General features: G+C 46.8%; 2 protein-coding genes across 3 annotated transcripts in view; both read left to right on the top strand.

Annotated features, from left to right (window-relative positions):
• The window catches only part of LOC121314049 (GTP-binding protein Rheb), a 65,646-nt gene extending 61,163 nt beyond the window's left edge, over window positions 1-4,483 (top strand). The window contains exon 8 of one of the 2 annotated variants that reach the window (XM_041246840.1): window positions 4,054-4,483. In XM_041246840.1, the coding sequence (XP_041102774.1) occupies window positions 4,054-4,146 (93 nt within the window). In that variant the 3' untranslated portion in view covers window positions 4,147-4,483. The other variant, XM_041246839.1, reaches the window with a different exon arrangement.
• Window positions 4,484-6,567: 2,084 nt separating this feature from the next.
• LOC121313778 (gamma-crystallin N) lies at window positions 6,568-17,685 on the top strand. Its single transcript, XM_041246573.1, has 4 exons — window positions 6,568-6,644; window positions 13,639-13,887; window positions 14,099-14,244; window positions 17,477-17,685. The coding sequence occupies exons 1-4, from the start codon at window positions 6,624-6,626 to the stop codon at window positions 17,610-17,612; spliced, it is 552 nt and encodes a 183-aa protein (XP_041102507.1). The 5' UTR covers window positions 6,568-6,623; the 3' UTR covers window positions 17,613-17,685.
• The last annotated feature ends 1,962 nt before the right edge of the window (window positions 17,686-19,647 follow it).

Below are 19,647 nucleotides of genomic sequence, written 5' to 3'. Positions count from 1 at the left end.
CCCCAGAGTCCAGCCACAGCATGGGGATATGGCAGGACTTAAGCTTGCATGCTGCATTCCATTTTTATTTTAAGTGTTCATCAGAATTGTCTATTCAGCAAAAACCTAAAGTCATTCAAGCTCAATATAGCAGCCATGTAAGGCTAGAGGTCAATACTCTGGCCACAAACACATCTGGAAATTGGTGCTGATATAACCTCAGATTATGAAGTTAGTACCTCAAATGGTATCTGATATATAAGATTTTGACAGTGAGGGAGACAGCGCCGGAGAGCAGTAGACAGGGTGTTTAACAATGCTTCCCAGTCTCAGGGAGACAGGGCCGGAGAGCTGTAGACAGGGTGTTTAACCATGCTTCCCAGTCTCAGGGAGACAGCGCCGGAGAGCAGTAGACAGGGTGTTTAACCATGCTTCCCAGTCTCAGGGAGACAGCGCCGGAGAGCAGTAGACAGGGTGTTTAACAATGCTTCCCAGTCTCAGGGAGACAGCGCCGGAGAGCAGTAGACAGGGTGTTTAACAATGCTTCCCAGTCTCAGGGAGACAGCGCCGGAGAGCAGTAGACAGGGTGTTTAACAATGCTTCCCAGTCTCAGGGAGACAGCGCCGGAGAGCTGTAGACAGGGTGTTTAACCATGCTTCCCAGTCTCAGGGAGACAGCGCCGGAGAGCTGTAGACCGGGTGTTTAACCATGCTTCCCAGTCTCAGGGAGACAGCGCCGGAGAGCTGTAGACCGGATGTTTAACAATGCTTCCCAGTCTCAGGGAGACAGCGCCGGAGAGCTGTAGACGGGGTGTTTAACCATGCTTCCCAGTCTCAGGGAGACAGCGCCGGAGAGCTGTAGACCGGGTGTTTAACAATGCTTCCCAGTCTCAGGGAGACAGCGCCGGAGAGCAGTAGACAGGGTGTTTAACAATGCTTCCCAGTCTCAGGGAGACAGCGCCGGAGAGCTGTAGACGGGGTGTTTAACCATGCTTCCCAGTCTCAGGGAGACAGCGCCGGAGAGCTGTAGACCGGGTGTTTAACAATGCTTCCCAGTCTCAGGGAGAGCGCCGGAGAGCTGTAGACGAGGTGTTTAACCATGCTTCCCAGTCTCAGGGAGACAGCGCCGAAGAGCAGTAGACCGGGTGTTTAGCAATGCTTCCCAGTCTCAGGGAGACAGCGCCGGACAGCTGTAGACAGGGTGCTTAACAATGCTTCCCAGTCTCAGGGAGACAGTGCCCGAGAGCAGTAGACAGGGTGTTTAACAATGCTTCCCAGTCTCAGGGAGACAGTGCCAGAGAGCAGTAGACAGGGTGTTTAACAATGCTTCCCAGTCTCAGGGAGACAGTGCTGGAGAGCAGTAGACAGGGTGTTTAACAATGCTTCCCAGTCTCAGGGAGACAGCGCCGGAGAGCTGTAGACAGGGTGTTTAACAATGCTTCCCAGTCTCAGGGAGACAGCGCCGGAGAGCAGTAGACAGGGTGTTTAACAATGCTTCCCAGTCTCAGGGAGACAGCGCCGGAGAGCAGTAGACAGGGTGTTTAACAATGCTTCCCAGTCTCAGGGAGACAGCGCCGGAGAGCAGTAGACAGGGTGTTTAACAATGCTTCCCAGTCTCAGGGAGACAGCGCCGGAGAGCAGTAGACAGGGTGTTTAACAATGCTTCCCAGTCTCAGGGAGACAGCGCTGGAGAGCAGTAGACAGGGTGTTTAACAATGCTTCCCAGTCTCAGGGAGACAGCGCCGGAGAGCAGTAGACAGGGTGTTTAACAATGCTTCCCAGTCTCAGGGAGACAGCGCCGGAGAGCAGTAGACAGGGTGTTTAACAATGCTTCCCAGTCTCAGGGAGACAGCGCCGGAGAGCTGTAGACCGGGTGTTTAACAATGCTTCCCAGTCTCAGGGAGACTGCGCCGGAGAGCTGTAGACCGGGTGTTTAACAATGCTTCCCAGTCTCAGGGAGACAGCGCCGGAGAGCAGTAGTCGGGGTGTTTAACAAGGCTTCCCAGTCTCAGGGAGACAGCGCCGGAGAGCAGTGGACAGGGTGTTTAACAACGCTTCCCAGTCTCAGGGAGACAGCGCCGGAGAGCAGTGGACAGGGTGTTTAACAACGCTTCCCAGTCTCAGGGAGACAGCGCCGGAGAGCAGTGGACAGGGTGTTTAACAACGCTTCCCAGTCTCAGGGAGACAGCGCTGGAGAGCAGTGGACAGGGTGTTTAACAACGCTTCCCAGTCTCAGGGAGACAGCGCTGGAGAGCAGTAGACAGGGTGTTTAACAATGCTTCCCAGTCTCAGGGAGACAGTGCCGGAGAGCAGTAGACAGGGTGTTTAACAATGCTTCCCAGTCTCAGGGAGACAGTGCCGGAGAGCAGTAGACAGGGTGTTTAACAATGCTTCCCAGTCTCAGGGAGACAGTGCCGGAGAGCAGTAGACAGGGTGTTTAACAATGCTTCCCAGTCTCAGGGAGACAGTGCCGGAGAGCAGTAGACAGGGTGTTTAACAATGCTTCCCAGTCTCAGGGAGACAGTGCCGGAGAGCAGTAGACAGGATGTTTAACAATGCTTCCCAGTCTCAGGGAGACAGTGCTGGAGAGCAGTAGACAGGGTGTTTAACAATGCATCCCAGTCTCAGGGAGACAGCGCCAGAGAGCAGTGGACAGGGTGTTTAACAACGCTTCCCAGTCTCAGGGAGACAGTGCTGGAGACCAGTTAACAGGTTGTTTAACGTGTTTAACAATGCTTCCCAGTCTCAGGGAGACAGCGCCAGAGAGCAGTGGACAGGGTGTTTAACAATGCCTACCAGTCTCAGGGAGACGGTGCTGGAGAGCTGTAGACAGGGTGTTTAACAATGCTTCCCAGTCTCAGGGAGACAGTGCTGGAGAGCAGTAGACAGGGTGTTTAACAATGCTTCCCAGTCTCAGGGAGACAGTGCTGGAGAGCAGAAGACAGGGTGTTTAACAATGCTTCCCAGTTTCAGGGAGACACTGCTGGAGAGCAGTAGACAGGGTGTTTAACAATGCTTCCCAGTCTCAGGGAGACAGTGCTGGAGAGCAGTAGACAGGGTGTTTAACAATGCTTCCCAGTCTCAGGGAGACAGTGCTGGAGAGCAGTAGACAGGGTGTTTAACAATGCTTCCCAGTCTCAGGGAGACAGTGCTGGAGAGCTGTAGACAGGATGTTTAACCATGCTTCCCAGTCTGAGGGAGACAGTGCCGGAGAGCAGTTGACAGGGTGTTTAACAATGCTTCCCAGTCTCAGGGAGACAGTGCTGGAGAGCAGTAGACAGGGGGTTTAACAATACTTCCCAGTCTCAGGGAGACAGTGCCGTAGAGCAGTAGACAGGGTGTTTAACACTGCATCCCAGTCTCAGGGAGACAGTGCTGGAGTCCAGTAGACAGGGTGTTTAACAATGCTTCCCAGTCTGAGGGAGACAGTGCACCAGAGTGAACCAAAGTGCATCATCTGCTGAATCCTGTAGGGGGCATATCCATTCCATGGGATGCAACCGTAGCATTGATGAGAATCATCCTCACCTCTCTGCTTATGTAAAAAGGAGTTACTGACTGGCTGTAAAACAGTACACTGACTCTATGCAGCTCACTTATTTACAAAGCCGTCCTCAGTGTTAGGCATCCCATCATAATACAGGTATATGATGTGGTAGAGCCTATTATAAAAGAAACCTAGTAATTAAAATAAACAAGCGGTTTGCAGTCCTTGACCATGTCTTATGTTTCCTCAGACAGGTAACTTGAACCTGATTAAATGCCCATCCCCTGTTCAGGTCAGCAGTGTGGAGCAGCTGCGGAGCAGGGGGTCTCTGTCAGCTCTGGAGCCAGCCTGGAGCTGGAGCAGGGGGTCTCTGTCAACTCTGGAGCTGGAGCAGGGGGTCTCCATCAGCTCTGGAGCCAGCCTGGAGCTGGAGCAGGGGGTCTTTTTCAGCTCTGGAGCTAGAGCTGAGCTACTGGAGCCACTCCAGAGCTGGAGCTAGCACAGCCAGAGCATGGCCAACCCCAGTGCACGACAACCCAAGACACTGCCGTGGCTTGTGTTAGACTAACTCCTGTTGCTGTTTTCCAGACGGCGGTGGAGGTTTTCAAGAGGATCATTCTGGAGGCAGAGAGGTTTGAGGGAGGAGCCCCACAGGGGAGGTCCTCGTGCTCGCTCATGTAGAGCGTGCTCGACGCCACGGACACTGCGATAGCCCTGTACTGGAACAGGCTTAAAAAGAAGCCTGGTTTCCTCCAGATAAACTAGGCTTTCCTTCTTTTTTTCTAAAGAATGTAGCAGAGAGAAAGATCTAGTTGGTCAGAGCTTCACGTCCTAAGTGATGTTTCTCTCTGCTCTGACCTGCTCTTCCACTTTCAGAATTATTATTATTATTATTATTATTATTATTATTATTATTATTATTATTATTATTATTATTATTTTCAATTTGTATATTGTATTTCTTATATAATTATGTCCAATAAATTTTCCGACTTACATTAATTTCCTGTGTAGTGGAATGCTGTTTAAAATCTTCTCTGAGTGTAAGCATTAAAGCAGCATATTGTTACACTATTATTTACATCAGCAGCCCTGGGTGTCTCTATTTGTTCTTGTTTTTTTCTTTCTCTATGGCCTGCACTGCGCTGTATGTCTTCTAATTACATTGTTTGCTGCAAGCCAGACTGAATGCTTTTCAGAGTTAACCCCAGTACCAATTGTCTTTCTCTGAAGCGGTGGAACATGATTCTGAAACAGTATTCCAGGAGAGTGATGCTAACACTTCCCATTCAGTGTGTTTCCATGGTAGTTACTTGGTGTGTCCTTACACTGCGTTACAATATTATTGTGCAGAGTGTAACAGCCTCCTGGCTCAGGCTCCTTTATACCTGTCTAATTAGCAGACCAGACACACAACAGTACTTCTTAAAGCACTTACAGAAACAAAAGAAAAACAAAACAAAACCCTAACTCCCACGTGGAGTGCTAACTTTACTTTTCTTCACAGTCCCTAAACTATAAACCAGATGGCTAAATCGTTTACCTGGTGCAAAAACACAATTTCACAGCTTTACAAATTCAATAACACAGTGGTTCACACAGCACCTTTTCTTTAGACCACACAGGCCCTTACACATCAGCTTCACACAGACAGCCCTGTACAAACATGTGTGTTCTGTTTAATTACCTGCCTAATAATCACAGGCAGGTGTCCCTCATTCAGTCAGAGCCAGGTGAACCTCATCCTGGCTCACTCCTGTGGCATTCTGGGGGTGTAGTCCTGCAGCACCCTCCTGGACTACATCTCTTCTCCTCCCCCTACTCTGCCACAATAGTTACAATGTACTTAATGTGTCAATCTTTGTGCACAATGTAACCCCAACCCTTTTCTAATGCAATTGTGTCCGTGCAGATATCATGCAAAAAACACCACCGCACATACAATAAAACTATTGGGTTTTGTTTAGAACTGGAAAAAGTCAAGGATAAAATTGCAAAAGCAATTCATTGGCCAATGCCAAGGTGGATTCAATCTCAGAATACCTCCTGGCATTATCTTTCATATGAATCAAGACCACTGCAATAGTGCTGTGAAAACAGGGCAAATACAAGCTGGATACAGATAGAAAACAATTTAGCAGGGGGTTTTCATCTTAGAAGAGAGCTCTTATTTTATGATTCAAATAGCATTAGAGTCCTAGTGATGAAAAAAATAGCAGAACTATAGAAAGTACTGGTCTGTGGAAAGCTTTGATTGGGTGTGATCCGGACCTGAACAGCAGCAAATCAAGATATAGAACCCAGCATAAAGACAGCCAGATTGTGATCCCTTTAATCAGGGTAACACAGCCCAGTCATACTAGAAACATCATGCACAAGCAATATAGGAAATGACTAGTGGTTACTATGGTACTCCTAAAAACAAATCCTGTATTAGTCATGCGGTTTGTAGTTTCTCAGTATAGCATATTTTGCAAAACGATATAATATTCTGTCCCTAAGTGATAAAGTACTTGTTAATGGAATATGTAATTAAGATCTCAGTCAAGTAATATGGGATTCGCATATTTACATCTGCATTGAGATATTAAATATGAAACTGTACATTGATATCTGGCCAACAAAGACTGGGACCCAGGTATTGGTGCAAGTGGCTGTTGAAATGTTCTGAACGAATGAATAACAGGAACTCTTCCCTGTGGGAAGTTTGTATTGTGTATAATAGCTCCAGCCACTTCGAGCCACTATTGCCACGGCACACTTTAATAAATTAGGCGTGCAGTACATACCTGCCAGTAATGATACACTATACACACACCGTGTGTGTCCAGCATGATATACTGTACATACCCCTTGACAACAGTACATTAACAAATAGAGAAGAACAGCATAGGCAAAACCAGCCCACAAAACCCCCTTCCAAGCAAATCTTTTGTGAGGTCGTCTGCACTGACTCCAAACTCCAGAATCAGCAGTGCCAAATGGAAGGGAATCTGCCAGTGAAGCAAAACCCTTAAACCCTGCATTGTGGTCTCATTGTTGGATTAACATCGCGCTACCGCTGCCCGCTCCCTCTGCCATATATACTGGGGTGTCCAGCTTTTTCACTGTCACACTTTCTCACTTCTGGGTTGGTTTGGACAGCATCCAGTAACATCATGTCTCAGTACTCTGGAAAGGTAAGCAGCTGGGTTTAGTTCAATCAGCATGCATGATTTCTATAGCTTCCCTCTGAACAAATAATATGTGAAATAAATCGCTCAGTGCCAGCACACACTTCTATATAACTTTTCTGAGCTGCTGTTAACTGCTTGTTTAAGAATTTGAATTAGATACTGTATTATGGTTGATATTCCATTAAGGTACAGCAAAAAACCTTTACATGCATTCAATTCTACTGCAGGTATTGTAACAATATTGTTAATATGTGGCTTGAATATATACAAAAAAAAAATCTAAAGCTATTATGGAATTTTATTTTTTTGTATGATGTACTGTTCAATGTGCAAACCATTTGTTTAGCTGGAGTGGGCACTGGCTTCTTCATTATATATATATATATATATATATATATATATATATATATATATATATATATATATATGACACAGTACCAGTCAAAAGTTTGAGTACACCTGCTTGAAACCAAGTTTTTCATGATTATCTATGCTTTTAACTGTATAAACTTGTCTATAAACACTTAATATTTCATTATATGATACATGTACTTATATAAGCTGATAATCAGTGAATTGCATTCAAAAATTTAATTTTTAAATGAAAATGAAACTCTTGTCAATTTCAATGAAATGGTCACCCAAAGCAAGAGGATTTCAGTCTGAAGCCCTAGTCAGTTAAAAGTCTGAAATGTGAATAACACAGTGTTAGAACACTGGCCTAAGTATAAAAGTGTTTTTGTTAGATGTTCTCTGAGTTAACTAGCATGTCTAGCATGAGGGTCCATGATTACTATAAATATAGGTAGCATAGGCACAAGTTTGTCATTGCTGAATGTAGGGGAGCAGAAAATGACAAAATACGCTCAGTTAAGCAAAGAAAAAAGACAAGTCTGTAATTACTTTAAGAAATGAAGATCAATCTTTAAGACAGATCGCAAGAACTTTGCAAGTGTCTGTAACTGCTGTGGCCAAGACCATCAAACTATTTGAAAAAACTGGCACACATGAGGACTGAACAAGGTCAGGCAGGCCAAGGGTATCTTCAGAATCAGAGAACACGTTCATTCGAGTCACAAGTTTGTGAAACCAGCGATTAACTGCCCCTGAAATACAAGCTCGGCTAAATGCTACTAGATGTACAGATGTTTCAACATCAACTGTTCAGAGGAGATTGCGTGAAGCTGGCCTAACTGGAAGAGTTGCTGCAAAGAAACCATTGTTAAGAGTGCAGAATTAGAGGAAGAGACTTGACTGGGCCAAAAAACACAGAAACTGGACGTTTGAGGAGTGGAAGTCGGTTTTATGAACCGATGAGTAAAAATTTGAAATATTTGGGTCCAACCGCCAAGAATTTGTAAGATGCAGAGAGGGTGAGTGCATGAGTTCTGCATGTGTGGTTCCCACTGTCAAACATGGAGGAGGCAGTGTCATGGTCTGGGGTTGCTTTGCTGGTGACAGAGTTGGTGATCTTTACCAAGTCCATGGCAAGCTCAACCAGCATGGCTATCATAGCATACTTCAGAGGCATGCCATTCCCTCAGGATTATGGCTAGTTGGGCAGTCCTTCATTCTTCAGCAAGATAATGACCCGAAACACACCTCAAAGTTGTGCAAGAACTATCTGGCGAAGAAGGAAAGTGAAGGACAACTCAATCTAATGACGTAGCCTGCCCAGTCTCCAGACCTCAATCCCATAGAACTTGTATGGGATGAGCTGGACAGAAGAGTCAAAGCAAAGCTACCCACAGGTGCTCTACATCTCTGGGAATTGCTGCAGAAGAGCTGGGAAGACATGTCGGGTGATTTCCTGCTGCAACTTGTTAACCGAATGCCTCGTGTTTGTGAGGCTGTTTTTAAGGCAAAGGGTGGCTATTTTGAGGAATCTAAGATTTAGAGACAATTTTCAATTTTCTTGAACATTGCTTTGATACTCCTTTTGTTTTGTATATTGTAACATGTGTTTTCATTTTCAAGTATTTACAGAAACGTATACGACATAAAACATTGTCAATTATGAAAAAAATCTAGTTTCCAGCAAGCGTACTTAAACTTTTAACTGGTACTGTGTATATATATATATATATATATATATATATATATATATATATATATATATATATATATATATATATGGATTTTGCTGTTCAGACTGAAAGCATTGGGGGTTAAGCAGTTTCTGGAATTGAATGACAGTCTGTGGAAACTCTGAAAAGTGTGAATACATGACTGGATTATAGAGTAAAGCTATAGCTACAGTAGGAAGCATTTTCAGCAACGAGAATCATGGGAATAACTAGATGCCATCCAGTGTACAAAGCCAATTACAGAACAATATTAATGTCATTGTTTAGAGAATGTTCCTGGATATGTTACAGTAGAAATGCCCCACTTGTGCATGGAAAGTGAGAGCTGGTGGAGTGCAGGATGCACCCTGTAGCCTGGAGATCGCAGGTTCCAATCCAGGCTCTGTCATTGCCGACCGTGACCAGGGGTTCCTAGGGGGCGGCACACAATTGGCTGAGCGCTGCCCGTGTAGGGAGGGATTACGTCGGCATGGCAATCCACAGTTCAATGCTCACCAGCGACTCCTATGGCTGATAGGACACCTGCGGGTCTGCAGTGGAGCCATTCAGATTTGTGATGTCCTTTGGCAGTACAGGTCTGGTGGCTTCGCTGTGGACCCACAGTGCTACAAATGACAGATTGACAGGAGAGGATCAGTGTGAGGCACACAGCTGGAATCCAGCTTCAATGAGAGGCTCAGTGTGGGGCGCCCAGCTGGAATCGAGCTTCAATGAGAGGCTCAGTGTGGGGCACACAGCTGGAATCCAGCTTCAATGAGAGGCTCAGTGTGGGGCACACAGCTGGAATCCAGCTTCAATGAGAGGCTCAGTGTGGGGCGCCCAGCTGGAATCCAGCTTCAATGAGAGGCTCAGTGTGGGGCGCCCAGCTGGAATCGAGCTTCAATGAGAGGCTCAGTGTGGGGCACACAGCTGGAATCCAGCTTCAATGAGAGGCTCAGTGTGGGGCGCCCAGCTGGAATCGAGCTTCAATGAGAGGCTCAGTGTGGGGCGCCCAGCTGGAATCCAGCTTCAATGAGAGGCTCAGTGTGGGGCACACAGCTGGAATCCAGCTTCAATGAGAGGCTCAGTGTGGGGCGCCCAGCTGGAATCCAGCTTCAATGAGAGGCTCAGTGTGGGGCACACAGCTGGAATCCAGCTTCAATGAGAGGCTCAGTGTGGGGCGCCCAGCTGGAATCCAGCTTCAATGAGAGGCTCAGTGTGGGGCGCCCAGCTGGAATCGAGCTTCAATGAGAGGCTCAGTGTGGGGCGCCCAGCTGGAATCCAGCTTCAATGAGAGGCTCAGTGTGGGGCGCCCAGCTGGAATCCAGCTTCAATGAGAGGCTCAGTGTGGGGCGCCCAGCTGGAATCCAGCTTCAATGAGAGGCTCAGTGTGGGGCGCCCAGCTGGAATCCAGCTTCAATGAGAGGCTCAGTGTGGGGCGCCCAGCTGGAATCGAGCTTCAATGAGAGGCTCAGTGTGGGGCGCCCAGCTGGAATCCAGCTTCAATGAGAGGCTCAGTGTGGGGCGCCCAGCTGGAATCCAGCTTCAATGAGAGGCTCAGTGTGGGGCGCCCAGCTGGAATCCAGCTTCAATGAGAGGCTCAGTGTGGGGCGCCCAGCTGGAATCCAGCTTCAATGAGAGGCTCAGTGTGGGGCGCCCAGCTGGAATCCAGCTTCAATGAGAGGCTCAGTGTGGGGCGCCCAGCTGGAATCCAGCTTCAATGAGAGGCTCAGTGTGGGGCGCCCAGCTGGAATCCAGCTTCAATGAGAGGCTCAGTGTGGGGCGCCCAGCTGGAATCCAGCTTCAATGAGAGGCTCAGTGTGGGGCGCCCAGCTGGAATCCAGCTTCAATGAGAGGCTCAGTGTGGGGCGCCCAGCTGGAATCCAGCTTCAATGAGAGGCTCAGTGTGGGGCGCCCAGCTGGAATCCAGCTTCAATGAGAGGCTCAGTGTGGGGCGCCCAGCTGGAATCCAGCTTCAATGAGAGGCTCAGTGTGAGGCGCCCAGCTGGAATCCAGCTTCAATGAGAGGCTCAGTGTGGGGCGCCCAGCTGGAATCGAGCTTCAATGAGAGGCTCAGTGTGGGGCGCCCAGCTGGAATCCAGCTTCAATGAGAGGCTCAGTGTGGGGCGCCCAGCTGGAATCGAGCTTCAATGAGAGGCTCAGTGTGGGGCGCCCAGCTGGAATCAGCTTCAATGAAGGCTCAGTGTGGGGGCCCAGCTGGAATCCAGCTTCAGAACCAGGCTCAGTGTGGGGCGCCCAATGGAACACAGCTTCAAGACAGGACGGATGAAATGAAACAATGATGGCGCCTGCTTGCGCCGGTTTATTGCAAAATAAAAAGGGTTGAACAAACAGAAACAGGACACGGCACTCTACGCCAAAATAAAAGAGACAAACAAAACGAACTACACTTAACAAGTGTGGGGTGCAGCTGGACAGACACACTGACAAATATGACAGGTGAGTGTGGGGCGATAAATAAACAAGTATCGTGCTGGTCCCACCAGCACGCAATAACAATTGTTGTAAACGATTTCTCCTCCTCTCCCGTTCTCCACTCACCGAACAGCTGGAATCCAACCAATGAGAGTGTGTGAAAACATGTTGCTTTTATGCAGCTGTACCAAGACTCGATTGCTAATCAATCATTCAATTGGAATCTCGGTACAACTGCACGTGAATTAATAAAGTGCAATTCCCTGTGCTCACATATTATTACTTTTTAATTGCATGTGAAGTTTTGTGCAATCCTCGTGCCTAAATACAAATATACGTTTTAAACACTCATGTTACACAGACCTGTTTATATCCCGTGTACCAATGACTATACACCAACATTTAACACACCACACGCAACATATAACAGAAAATACACACAAGGGCAGGAACTTTGTCACATATACCCCCCCCCCGGTGCAAAGCACACATGGCCTCAATGGCCACCTCCCCCCTTAAAAGCCCAAAAGTCCAGCACAAAGTCCTGGGCCAGGACCGGAGGCTTCAAGGGGCCCACAGTTTGTAATGTTGTCAGCAGCAATGCTGACAGCGGGGTGGCATACTCCTGCCAGGGTAGTCCTGGCAGCTCCCACCAGCACGGGAAAGGCTGCTTGGGGCTGACAGTGCTGTGGTGGTGCTTGGGGGGTGGTGAGTTCCCCGACCGTTGGTAAATGCACACATGGCCGAGATGGTCCGTGTGGTTCCCGTCGCTTCATCCCCCCCCCCCGTGCAAAGCACACATGGTGGAGAGGACCGGAGGAGTGTTAAGTTTCGGCCTTTACTCCAGCACAAAGTTCTGGGCCAGGAACGGAGGCTTCAAGGGGCCCACAGGTTGTAATGTTGTCAGCAGCAATGCTGACAGCGGGGTGGCATACTCCTGCCAGGGTAGTCCTGGCAGTGGAAAGGCTGCTTGGGGGGTGGTCTCCTGACCTCCCCCCTTCTTCAGAGCCAGCAGCTCCCCTTGTTGGGGCTCTGACCACAGTGCTTCCGGCAGCGAAGAAGCTGCAGTGGGAGCAGATCTCCTGACCTCCCTCCCGATCTCCAGCAGCGAAACTGCTGCAGTGGGAGCAGGTCTCCTGACCTTCCCCACGATCTCCGGCAGTGAAACTGCTGCTGTGGTTGGTGGTCTCCAGACCTCCTCCCACTTCTTCGTGGCCGGCAGCTCCCCTTGGTGGGGTTCCGGCCACAGTACTTCCTGCTGCGATGCGGAGCAACAGGCAGCCCCAGGCGATGTGGAGCGGCTGGCAACCCCAGGCGATGTGCAGGCATCCTGGGGCGAAGTGAGGCAGGCATCCTGGGACGAAGCGAGGCAGGGAGTCAGGACAAGCTGGGGTGCTGGTGTTGGCCCTTGTCTTGGCCAATGCGGCCGGGTGGTTCTTCCCAGTGCTTCCCTCAGCAGCCTATACAAGGGCTGCTGAGGACCGCCAGCATCTAGTCCTGGTCCTTCTGGTGCAGGATACCAGCAGGCATTCATCCTCTGCTGGGGGGGAAGTGAAACCAGCCAGCATTCATCCTCTGTTGGTGGGGGAAGTGATACCAGCAGGCAATCATCCTCTGCTGGGGGGGAAGTGAAACCAGCCAGCATTCATCCTCTGTTGGTGGGGGAAGTGATACCAGCAGGCATTCATCCTCTGCTGGTGGACGGGGACCCAGCAGGCATTCACCCTCTGCTGGTGGAGGAGGCAGAGGAAGCTCCTGCTGCTCTGCTCCTGCCGATGGAGGTGGCGGAGGCAGAGGCAGCTCCTGCTGCTCTGTGCCTGCCAGTGGAGGTGGGAGTGACGTGTAGTCTACCCTTGTTTCAGGGGACTGGTCCGACTGGAGAGGCTCAGTGTGGGAATCCAGCTTCAATGAGAGGCTCAGTGTGAGGTTCCCAGCTGGAATCCAGCTTCAATGAGAGGCTCAGTGTGGGAATCCAGCTTCAATGAGAGACTCAGAGTGGGGCACACAGCTGGAATCCAACTTCAGTGAAAGGCTCAGTGTGGGGTTTCTGAGCACTGCAGGAGTCCTGTGTGTGCAGGGAGCTCCTGAAACCAAACCCACTGCATTCACTGTGGGGTTTCTGAGCACTGCAGGGGTCCTGTATGTGCAGGGAGCTCCTGAAACCAAACCCACTGCATTCACTGTGGGGTTTCTGAGCACTGCAGGGGTCTTGTGTGTGCAGGGAGCAGCCAAAACTGGTCCTCCAGAGCTTTTTATAGACAGATGATTTAACCAGAGGAATTGACAGTTATGGGACTGTAAAGACAAGGTCAGGGGGTCCAATTACACTCCAGGTTTAACAGATACAATGATATAAATAACTACTTCAGGGTCTGGTGGAGGTTTAAATGTCCAATTAAGCAATTTAGAAGAGGATTGGAACAAAGACCAGGAGTGGAAGAGACTGGACTAGGTGGTCTCTGCTCATCACTGCCGTGTTTTTGTGCCTTCTCTAGATTGTGTTTTATGAGGGTAAATGTTTTACCGGGAGGAAGTTGGAGGTCTATGGCGACTCTGACAACTTCCAGGACCGGGGCTTCATGAACCGGGTGAACTCTATCCGCGTGGAAAGCGGAGCCTGGATCTGCTTCGATCACCCCGACTTCCGAGGGCAGCAGTACATCCTGGAGCACGGGGAGTACCCTGAGTTTCACCGATGGAATGCCCACAACGATCACATGGGGTCCTGCCGGCCAGTCAGGATGGTAAGTGAGGAGACGCTGCTACTAGAGTGGGGGGTAACAGCTCAGCTTTACAATCTGGACTTTATAAGACTTGATAAGTGGGAGGCTCTGCTGCTAGGGCAGGGATTTCCAGCTCAGCTTTACAATCTTAACTTTATAAGACTTGATAAGTGGGAGACTCTGCTGCTAGGGCAGGGATATGGTTGTAAACTATCTGATTCTTTTTCCTCAGCATGGTGAGCACTACAGAATGGAGCTGTTTGAAGGCTGTAACTTCACTGGCCAGTGCATGGAGTTCTGTGATGATTGCCCCTTCCTGCAGGGTCGTGGCTGGAACAGGAACTGCGTGAACGCTCTCCGGGTCTATGGAGATGGAGCGTGAGTGTGAAGGGGCTGCTGGCAGTGGGAGGAGGGGGGGCACAGTCACTTATACACACGGTTAGGTCTGAACCTTCCTTCCTTTACTGAGCCGATACAACCAACTCTCCTTCATCACCTCACTGTAAATATTCCTTAGTCTTTCATTTGATTATTTATACAGTTTAAGTGAAAATGGTCAAAGAAACCACAGTAAAAACAAATCCATAATAACCAGTTCCTAATAAAAATACACTTAAAAAAATGATTGCAAATTGGCTTACTAGAAGTCAATTACTAAGTTGTAATCCTTTTTTATTTTTAAGTAATTAAATACTCTGTTACAGTTTTGAGAGGCGTAGAAAGCTTTTTAGAATTGTATCTCCTGTTACATTTCTCCTGCTATACACACCATTGGACTTGCAATGATAATGTATGACATGCAGCACTGTGATCATTCCAGATAGGGTCCCAATAGCCAACATTTTGAAATGCTGAAGGCATGTGCACAGCATCACAAAAGTACTTGGAATGGGTTGGTGATGAGTGTCATGGTTACCGAGCCTGCTAAAAACTCCCATTTCCAACTGCAAACTCGTCCGTAATGTCAGTATGCTTTCGTTTGCTTTGATATAAAAGCCTAACCCTAAGCCTGTTATATACAGTGTGTAAAGTTTTCTATTTTTGTCAGGAATATTGCAGTGCAGCTTACCAGTTTTGCTGGTAATGGAGGAAATGTCATTTACATCCTTTTGTCTGCAGAGGGCAGCAGAGCTAAGGGTTAAAGGTATTAAAGGGTGAAAATGATCTCATGCCAATTTTTGCAGTGCCTTATAAACATGAACTGTGCTCCAGCACCTCCCCTAAAAACACAAACTAAAAGATGAACTGTCCTCCAGCACCTCCCCTAAAAACACAAACTAAAAGATGAACTGTGCTCCAGCACCTCCCCTAAAAACAAAAACTAAAAGATGAACTGTCCTCCAGCACCTCCCCTAAAAACACAAACTAAAAGATGAACTGTCCTCCAGCACCTCCCCTAAAAACACAAACTAAAAGATGAACTGTCCTCCAGCACCTCCCCTAAAAACACAAACTAAAAGATGAACTGTCCTCCAGCACCTCCCCTAAAAACACAAACTAAAAGATGAACTGTCCTCCAGCACCTCCCCTAAAAACACAAACTAAAAGATGAACTGTCCTCCAGCACCTCCCCTAAAAACACAAACTAAAAGATGAACTGTGCTCCAGCACCTCCCCTAAAAACACAAACTAAAAGATGAACTGTCCTCCAGCACCTCCCCTAAAAACACAAACTAAAAGATGAACTGTCCTCCAGCACCTCCCCTAAAAACACAAACTAAAAGATGAACTGTCCTCCAGCACCTCCCCTAAAAACACAAACTAAAAGATGAACTGTGCTCCAGCACCTCCCCTAAAAACACAAACTAAAAGATGAACTGTGCTCCAGCACCTCCCCTAAAAACAAAAACTAAAAGATGAACTGTCCTCCAGCACCTCCCCTAAAAACACAAACTAAAAGATGAACTGTCCTCCAGCACCTCCCCTAAAAACACAAACTAAAAGATGAACTGTGCTCCAGCACCTCCCCTAAAAACACAAACTAAAAGATGAACTGTCCTCCAGCACCTCCCCTAAAAACACAAACTAAAAGATGAACTGTCCAGCACCTCCCCTCCTAAAAGATGAACTGTCCTCCAGCACCTCCCATAAAAACACAAAGAACTGTCCTCCAGCACCTCCCCTAAAAACACAAACTAAAAGATGAACTGTCCTCCAGCACCTCCCCTAAAAACACAAACTAAAAGATGAACTGTCCTCCAGCACCTCCCCTAAAACCACAAACTAAAAGATGAACTGTGCTCCAGCACCTCCCCTAAAAACACAAACTAAAAGATGAACTGTCCTCCAGCACCTCCCATAAAACCACAAACTAAAAGATGAACTGTGCTCCAGCACCTCCCCTAAAAACACAAACTAAAAGATGAACTGTGCTCCAGCACCTCCCCTAAAAACACAAACTAAAAGATGAACTGTGCTCCAGCACCTCCCCTAAAAACACAAACTAAAAGATGAACTGTGCTCCAGCACCTCCCCTAAAAACACAAACTAAAAGATGAACTGTCCTCCAGCACCTCCCCTAAAAACACAAACTAAAAGATGAACTGTGCTCCAGCACCTCCCCTAAAAACACAAACTAAAAGATGAACTGTCCTCCAGCACCTCCCCTAAAAACACAAACTAAAAGATGAACTGTCCTCCAGCACCTCCCCTAAAAACAAAAACTAAAAGATGAACTGTCCTCCAGCACCTCCCCTAAAAACAAAAACTAAAGGATGAACTGTGCTCCAGCACCTCCCCTAAAACCACAAACTAAAAGATGAACTGTCCTTCCAGCACCTCCCCTAAAAACACAAACTAAAAGATGAACTGTGCTCCAGCACCTCCCCTAAAACCACAAACTAAAAGATGAACTGTGCTCCAGCACCTCCCCTAAAACCACAAACTAAAAGTTACTTTATGGTTCAAAGAGCATCAATAACTTCTGTAGCAGACTGGGGCCTTATTTATAATTGTGGGCAATTTTGCCACAGAGGAAAATATACTGTAGCTCTTATTTATAAATTGTCATAGACTTCAGCTTGGAATACCGCCCACATGGTCAGTTACATTAACAGATTTCAGCTACTGTGTTATTTGGAAAAGGAATATTTACATATTAAAGCAGTTATTCATTTATAAGCCCTTGTCAAATATTATCAGTATAGTAAAAGCATATTTTGGGTAAAAAAAAAAAAGTTTGACCCAGTGTTTGAGATTTATAATCTCCCACTGCTGCATGCATGTCTGATTGAATGAGGGAGTATGTGTGTGTGTGTGTGTTTACAGCCAAAGCTATTGGGTAATATCATTCTGGACAGTCAACATGCTTCTCATAAAGGCTCATCACTAGTGTAGTACATGAACAGCAATGGGTTTCTAGACAGTCAACATGCTTCTCATAAAGGCTCATCACTAGTGTAGTACATGAACAGCAATGGGTTTCTAGACAGTCAACAAGCTTCTCATAAAGGCTCATCACTAGTGTAGTAAATGAAGAGCAATGGGTTTTGTTTTTTAAAACATTAATAACAAGTTGAGGACTAGGGCAGTAAAAACCTGACAGAGCGAGTTGAACGCTGAATGAAAGATTGACTGTACCTTTTTAAACTTGATGAATTTCTTTCCTCAGCTGGGTGATGTACGAAGAGCCCAACTACCGCGGGCGCATGTACATCGTGGAGAGAGGCAACTACCGCAGCCACACCGATTGGCAGGGGCACAGCGCCAACATCCAGTCCATCAGACGGGTCGCCAACTACTTTTAAATCATGTGACATTACACTGCACCTTTTACCTCTCCTCACTGAAACTGTGAAATAAAATACAAACAAACAAATATATAATTCTGGCAGCATTGGTTCTCTTGTCCACCCATGTTAACACTTTATCACTTTCTCTGAGACACTGTCTCAGAAACGACTTTATCTTGGAAATAACAACTGAACCATTAAGCAAAGAGGAGGTTCACACAGAGAACTTACTTTTAACCTTAGGTCAGATCACATAAACATCAAGTATATTTTAGGCACTTCCAATACCAGAACAAATAATTTCAGTGGAATAGCTTTATCTTATCAGTTTTTATCTTCTAAAAACTATGTGCAATGATCAACAAGGAAAGAAAGTATATGTTACCTCAATCCATGACGTCCCTGCTGTGCGCCAGAGCTCACCTCATCCTCCCCAGCCTCCACATGCTTTTTGGCTTTGTAGGATAGCTTATACACAGTAAGATACTGTAAGGGAACTGGTAAACTCTTATCAACATTGTGAACATCTCTTTCCGAGTTATTACATTAGTTTGGCCAATGCTAAGTATTTTTCTTATGCTGATATATTTTGACCTGAAACGGCAGTTTTTAAAAGGGACTTATAAGGTACTTAAAGAGGTTCTTGTTAAGGAAATAGTACATTCAGTCCCAGTGGTGCTCTTCTGTTCATCAGGTAGATCTTAAATCATTCAGTCTGAGCGGTGGTGCTCTTCTATTCATCATGTAGATCTTAAATCATTCAGTCTGAGTGGTGGTGCTCTTCTATTCATAATGTAGATCTTAAATCATTCAGTCTGAGCAGTGGTGCTCTTCTATTCATCATGTAGATCTTAAATCATTCAGTCTGAGCGGTGGTGCTCTTCTATTCATCATGTAGATCTTAAATCATTCAGTCTGAGCGGTGGTGCTCTTCTATTCATCATGTAGATCTTAAATCATTCAGTCTGAGTGGTGGTGCTCTTCTATTCATCATGTAGATCTTAAATCATTCAGTCTGAGCGGTGGTGCTCTTCTATTCATCATGTAGATCTTAAATCATTCAGTCTGAGCGGTGGTGCTCTTCTATTCATCATGTAGATCTTAAATCATTCAGTCTGAGCGGTGGAGCTCTTCTATTCATCATGTAGATCTTAAATCATTCAGTCTGAGTGGTGGTGCTCTTCTATTCATCATGTAGATCTTAAATCATTCAATCTGAGTGGTGGTGCTCTTCTATTCATCATGTAGATCTTAAGTCATTCAGTTTCACCTGGTTACCAATATGAGGTGGGGCACCATCCTGCATGAAGACTGCAGTATTCATCACGTTGCTGCAGCAAATGAATGACATGGGTGGTCAGTATGGTGTGGTACCGTACAGCAGTGACTGGGCACGTTTTGAGGTCTCCTTGCTGATGGCTTTTAAAGAAAAAAAGGTCCAATAACAAAGTTATCTGTAAGTGTTGCATGTGGATTAGTCTCTGACCAGATAACACATTGTGCATGTTCACACTTCCAGACAGGGTGAAGTGTGCTTCATCCATTCACAGGATATTAGCAGGTCACTGGTCATCCAATTCCAGACGTGCCAACAACTGCAGCGCAAAATCAACATGTCTGATGAAGTCCGTCTCCTCCACTGCTAGAACATGATGCAGCTTGTATGGAAGCATCTGCAGAGTTGAACGAAGAGCTTTAGGAACAGTTGAATTGGGTAAACCCAGGCGGCGGTCGACAACACGTGTGCTTGTGCTGGGTTGTTCTGCTACAGCATGGCTGATCTCAGCCACTTCGTTGGTGTCGGTGGTCTGCTGCTACAAGGCTTATCACAAGTACAACCTGTTTCCCTTAATGACCGCATGCAATTTCACCTTCCTATGCTCTACCATGTGTGAGATACGGTGCGTTGATGTGGTAAACTTACTTTCTAATCACCCTGTATATTACTTAGTTGTTTGTTTCTAGTGGTTTATTAACATAAGCTGGTGCTTTACCACATAATAGAATAGCAGTTCATTAGAGACTGGAGTAAATGCTTTAAAAATATGGC

This window comes from Polyodon spathula, chromosome 4 (assembly GCF_017654505.1).
Source record: "Polyodon spathula isolate WHYD16114869_AA chromosome 4, ASM1765450v1, whole genome shotgun sequence".
NCBI classification, from domain to species: domain Eukaryota; kingdom Metazoa; phylum Chordata; class Actinopteri; order Acipenseriformes; family Polyodontidae; genus Polyodon; species Polyodon spathula.
This window is presented reverse-complemented; position numbering and strand designations above follow the sequence as displayed.

Excerpts from the sequence above, each read along its gene's own strand:
- LOC121313778 (XM_041246573.1), top strand. The coding sequence starts at position 6,624 with ATGTCTCAGTACTCTGGAAAG. Across the intron at positions 6,645-13,638 it reads TGTCTCAGTACTCTGGAAAG|ATTGTGTTTTATGAGGGTAA; the intron begins GTAAGCAGCTGG and ends TGCCTTCTCTAG. Across the intron at positions 13,888-14,098 it reads CCTGCCGGCCAGTCAGGATG|CATGGTGAGCACTACAGAAT; the intron begins GTAAGTGAGGAG and ends CTTTTTCCTCAG.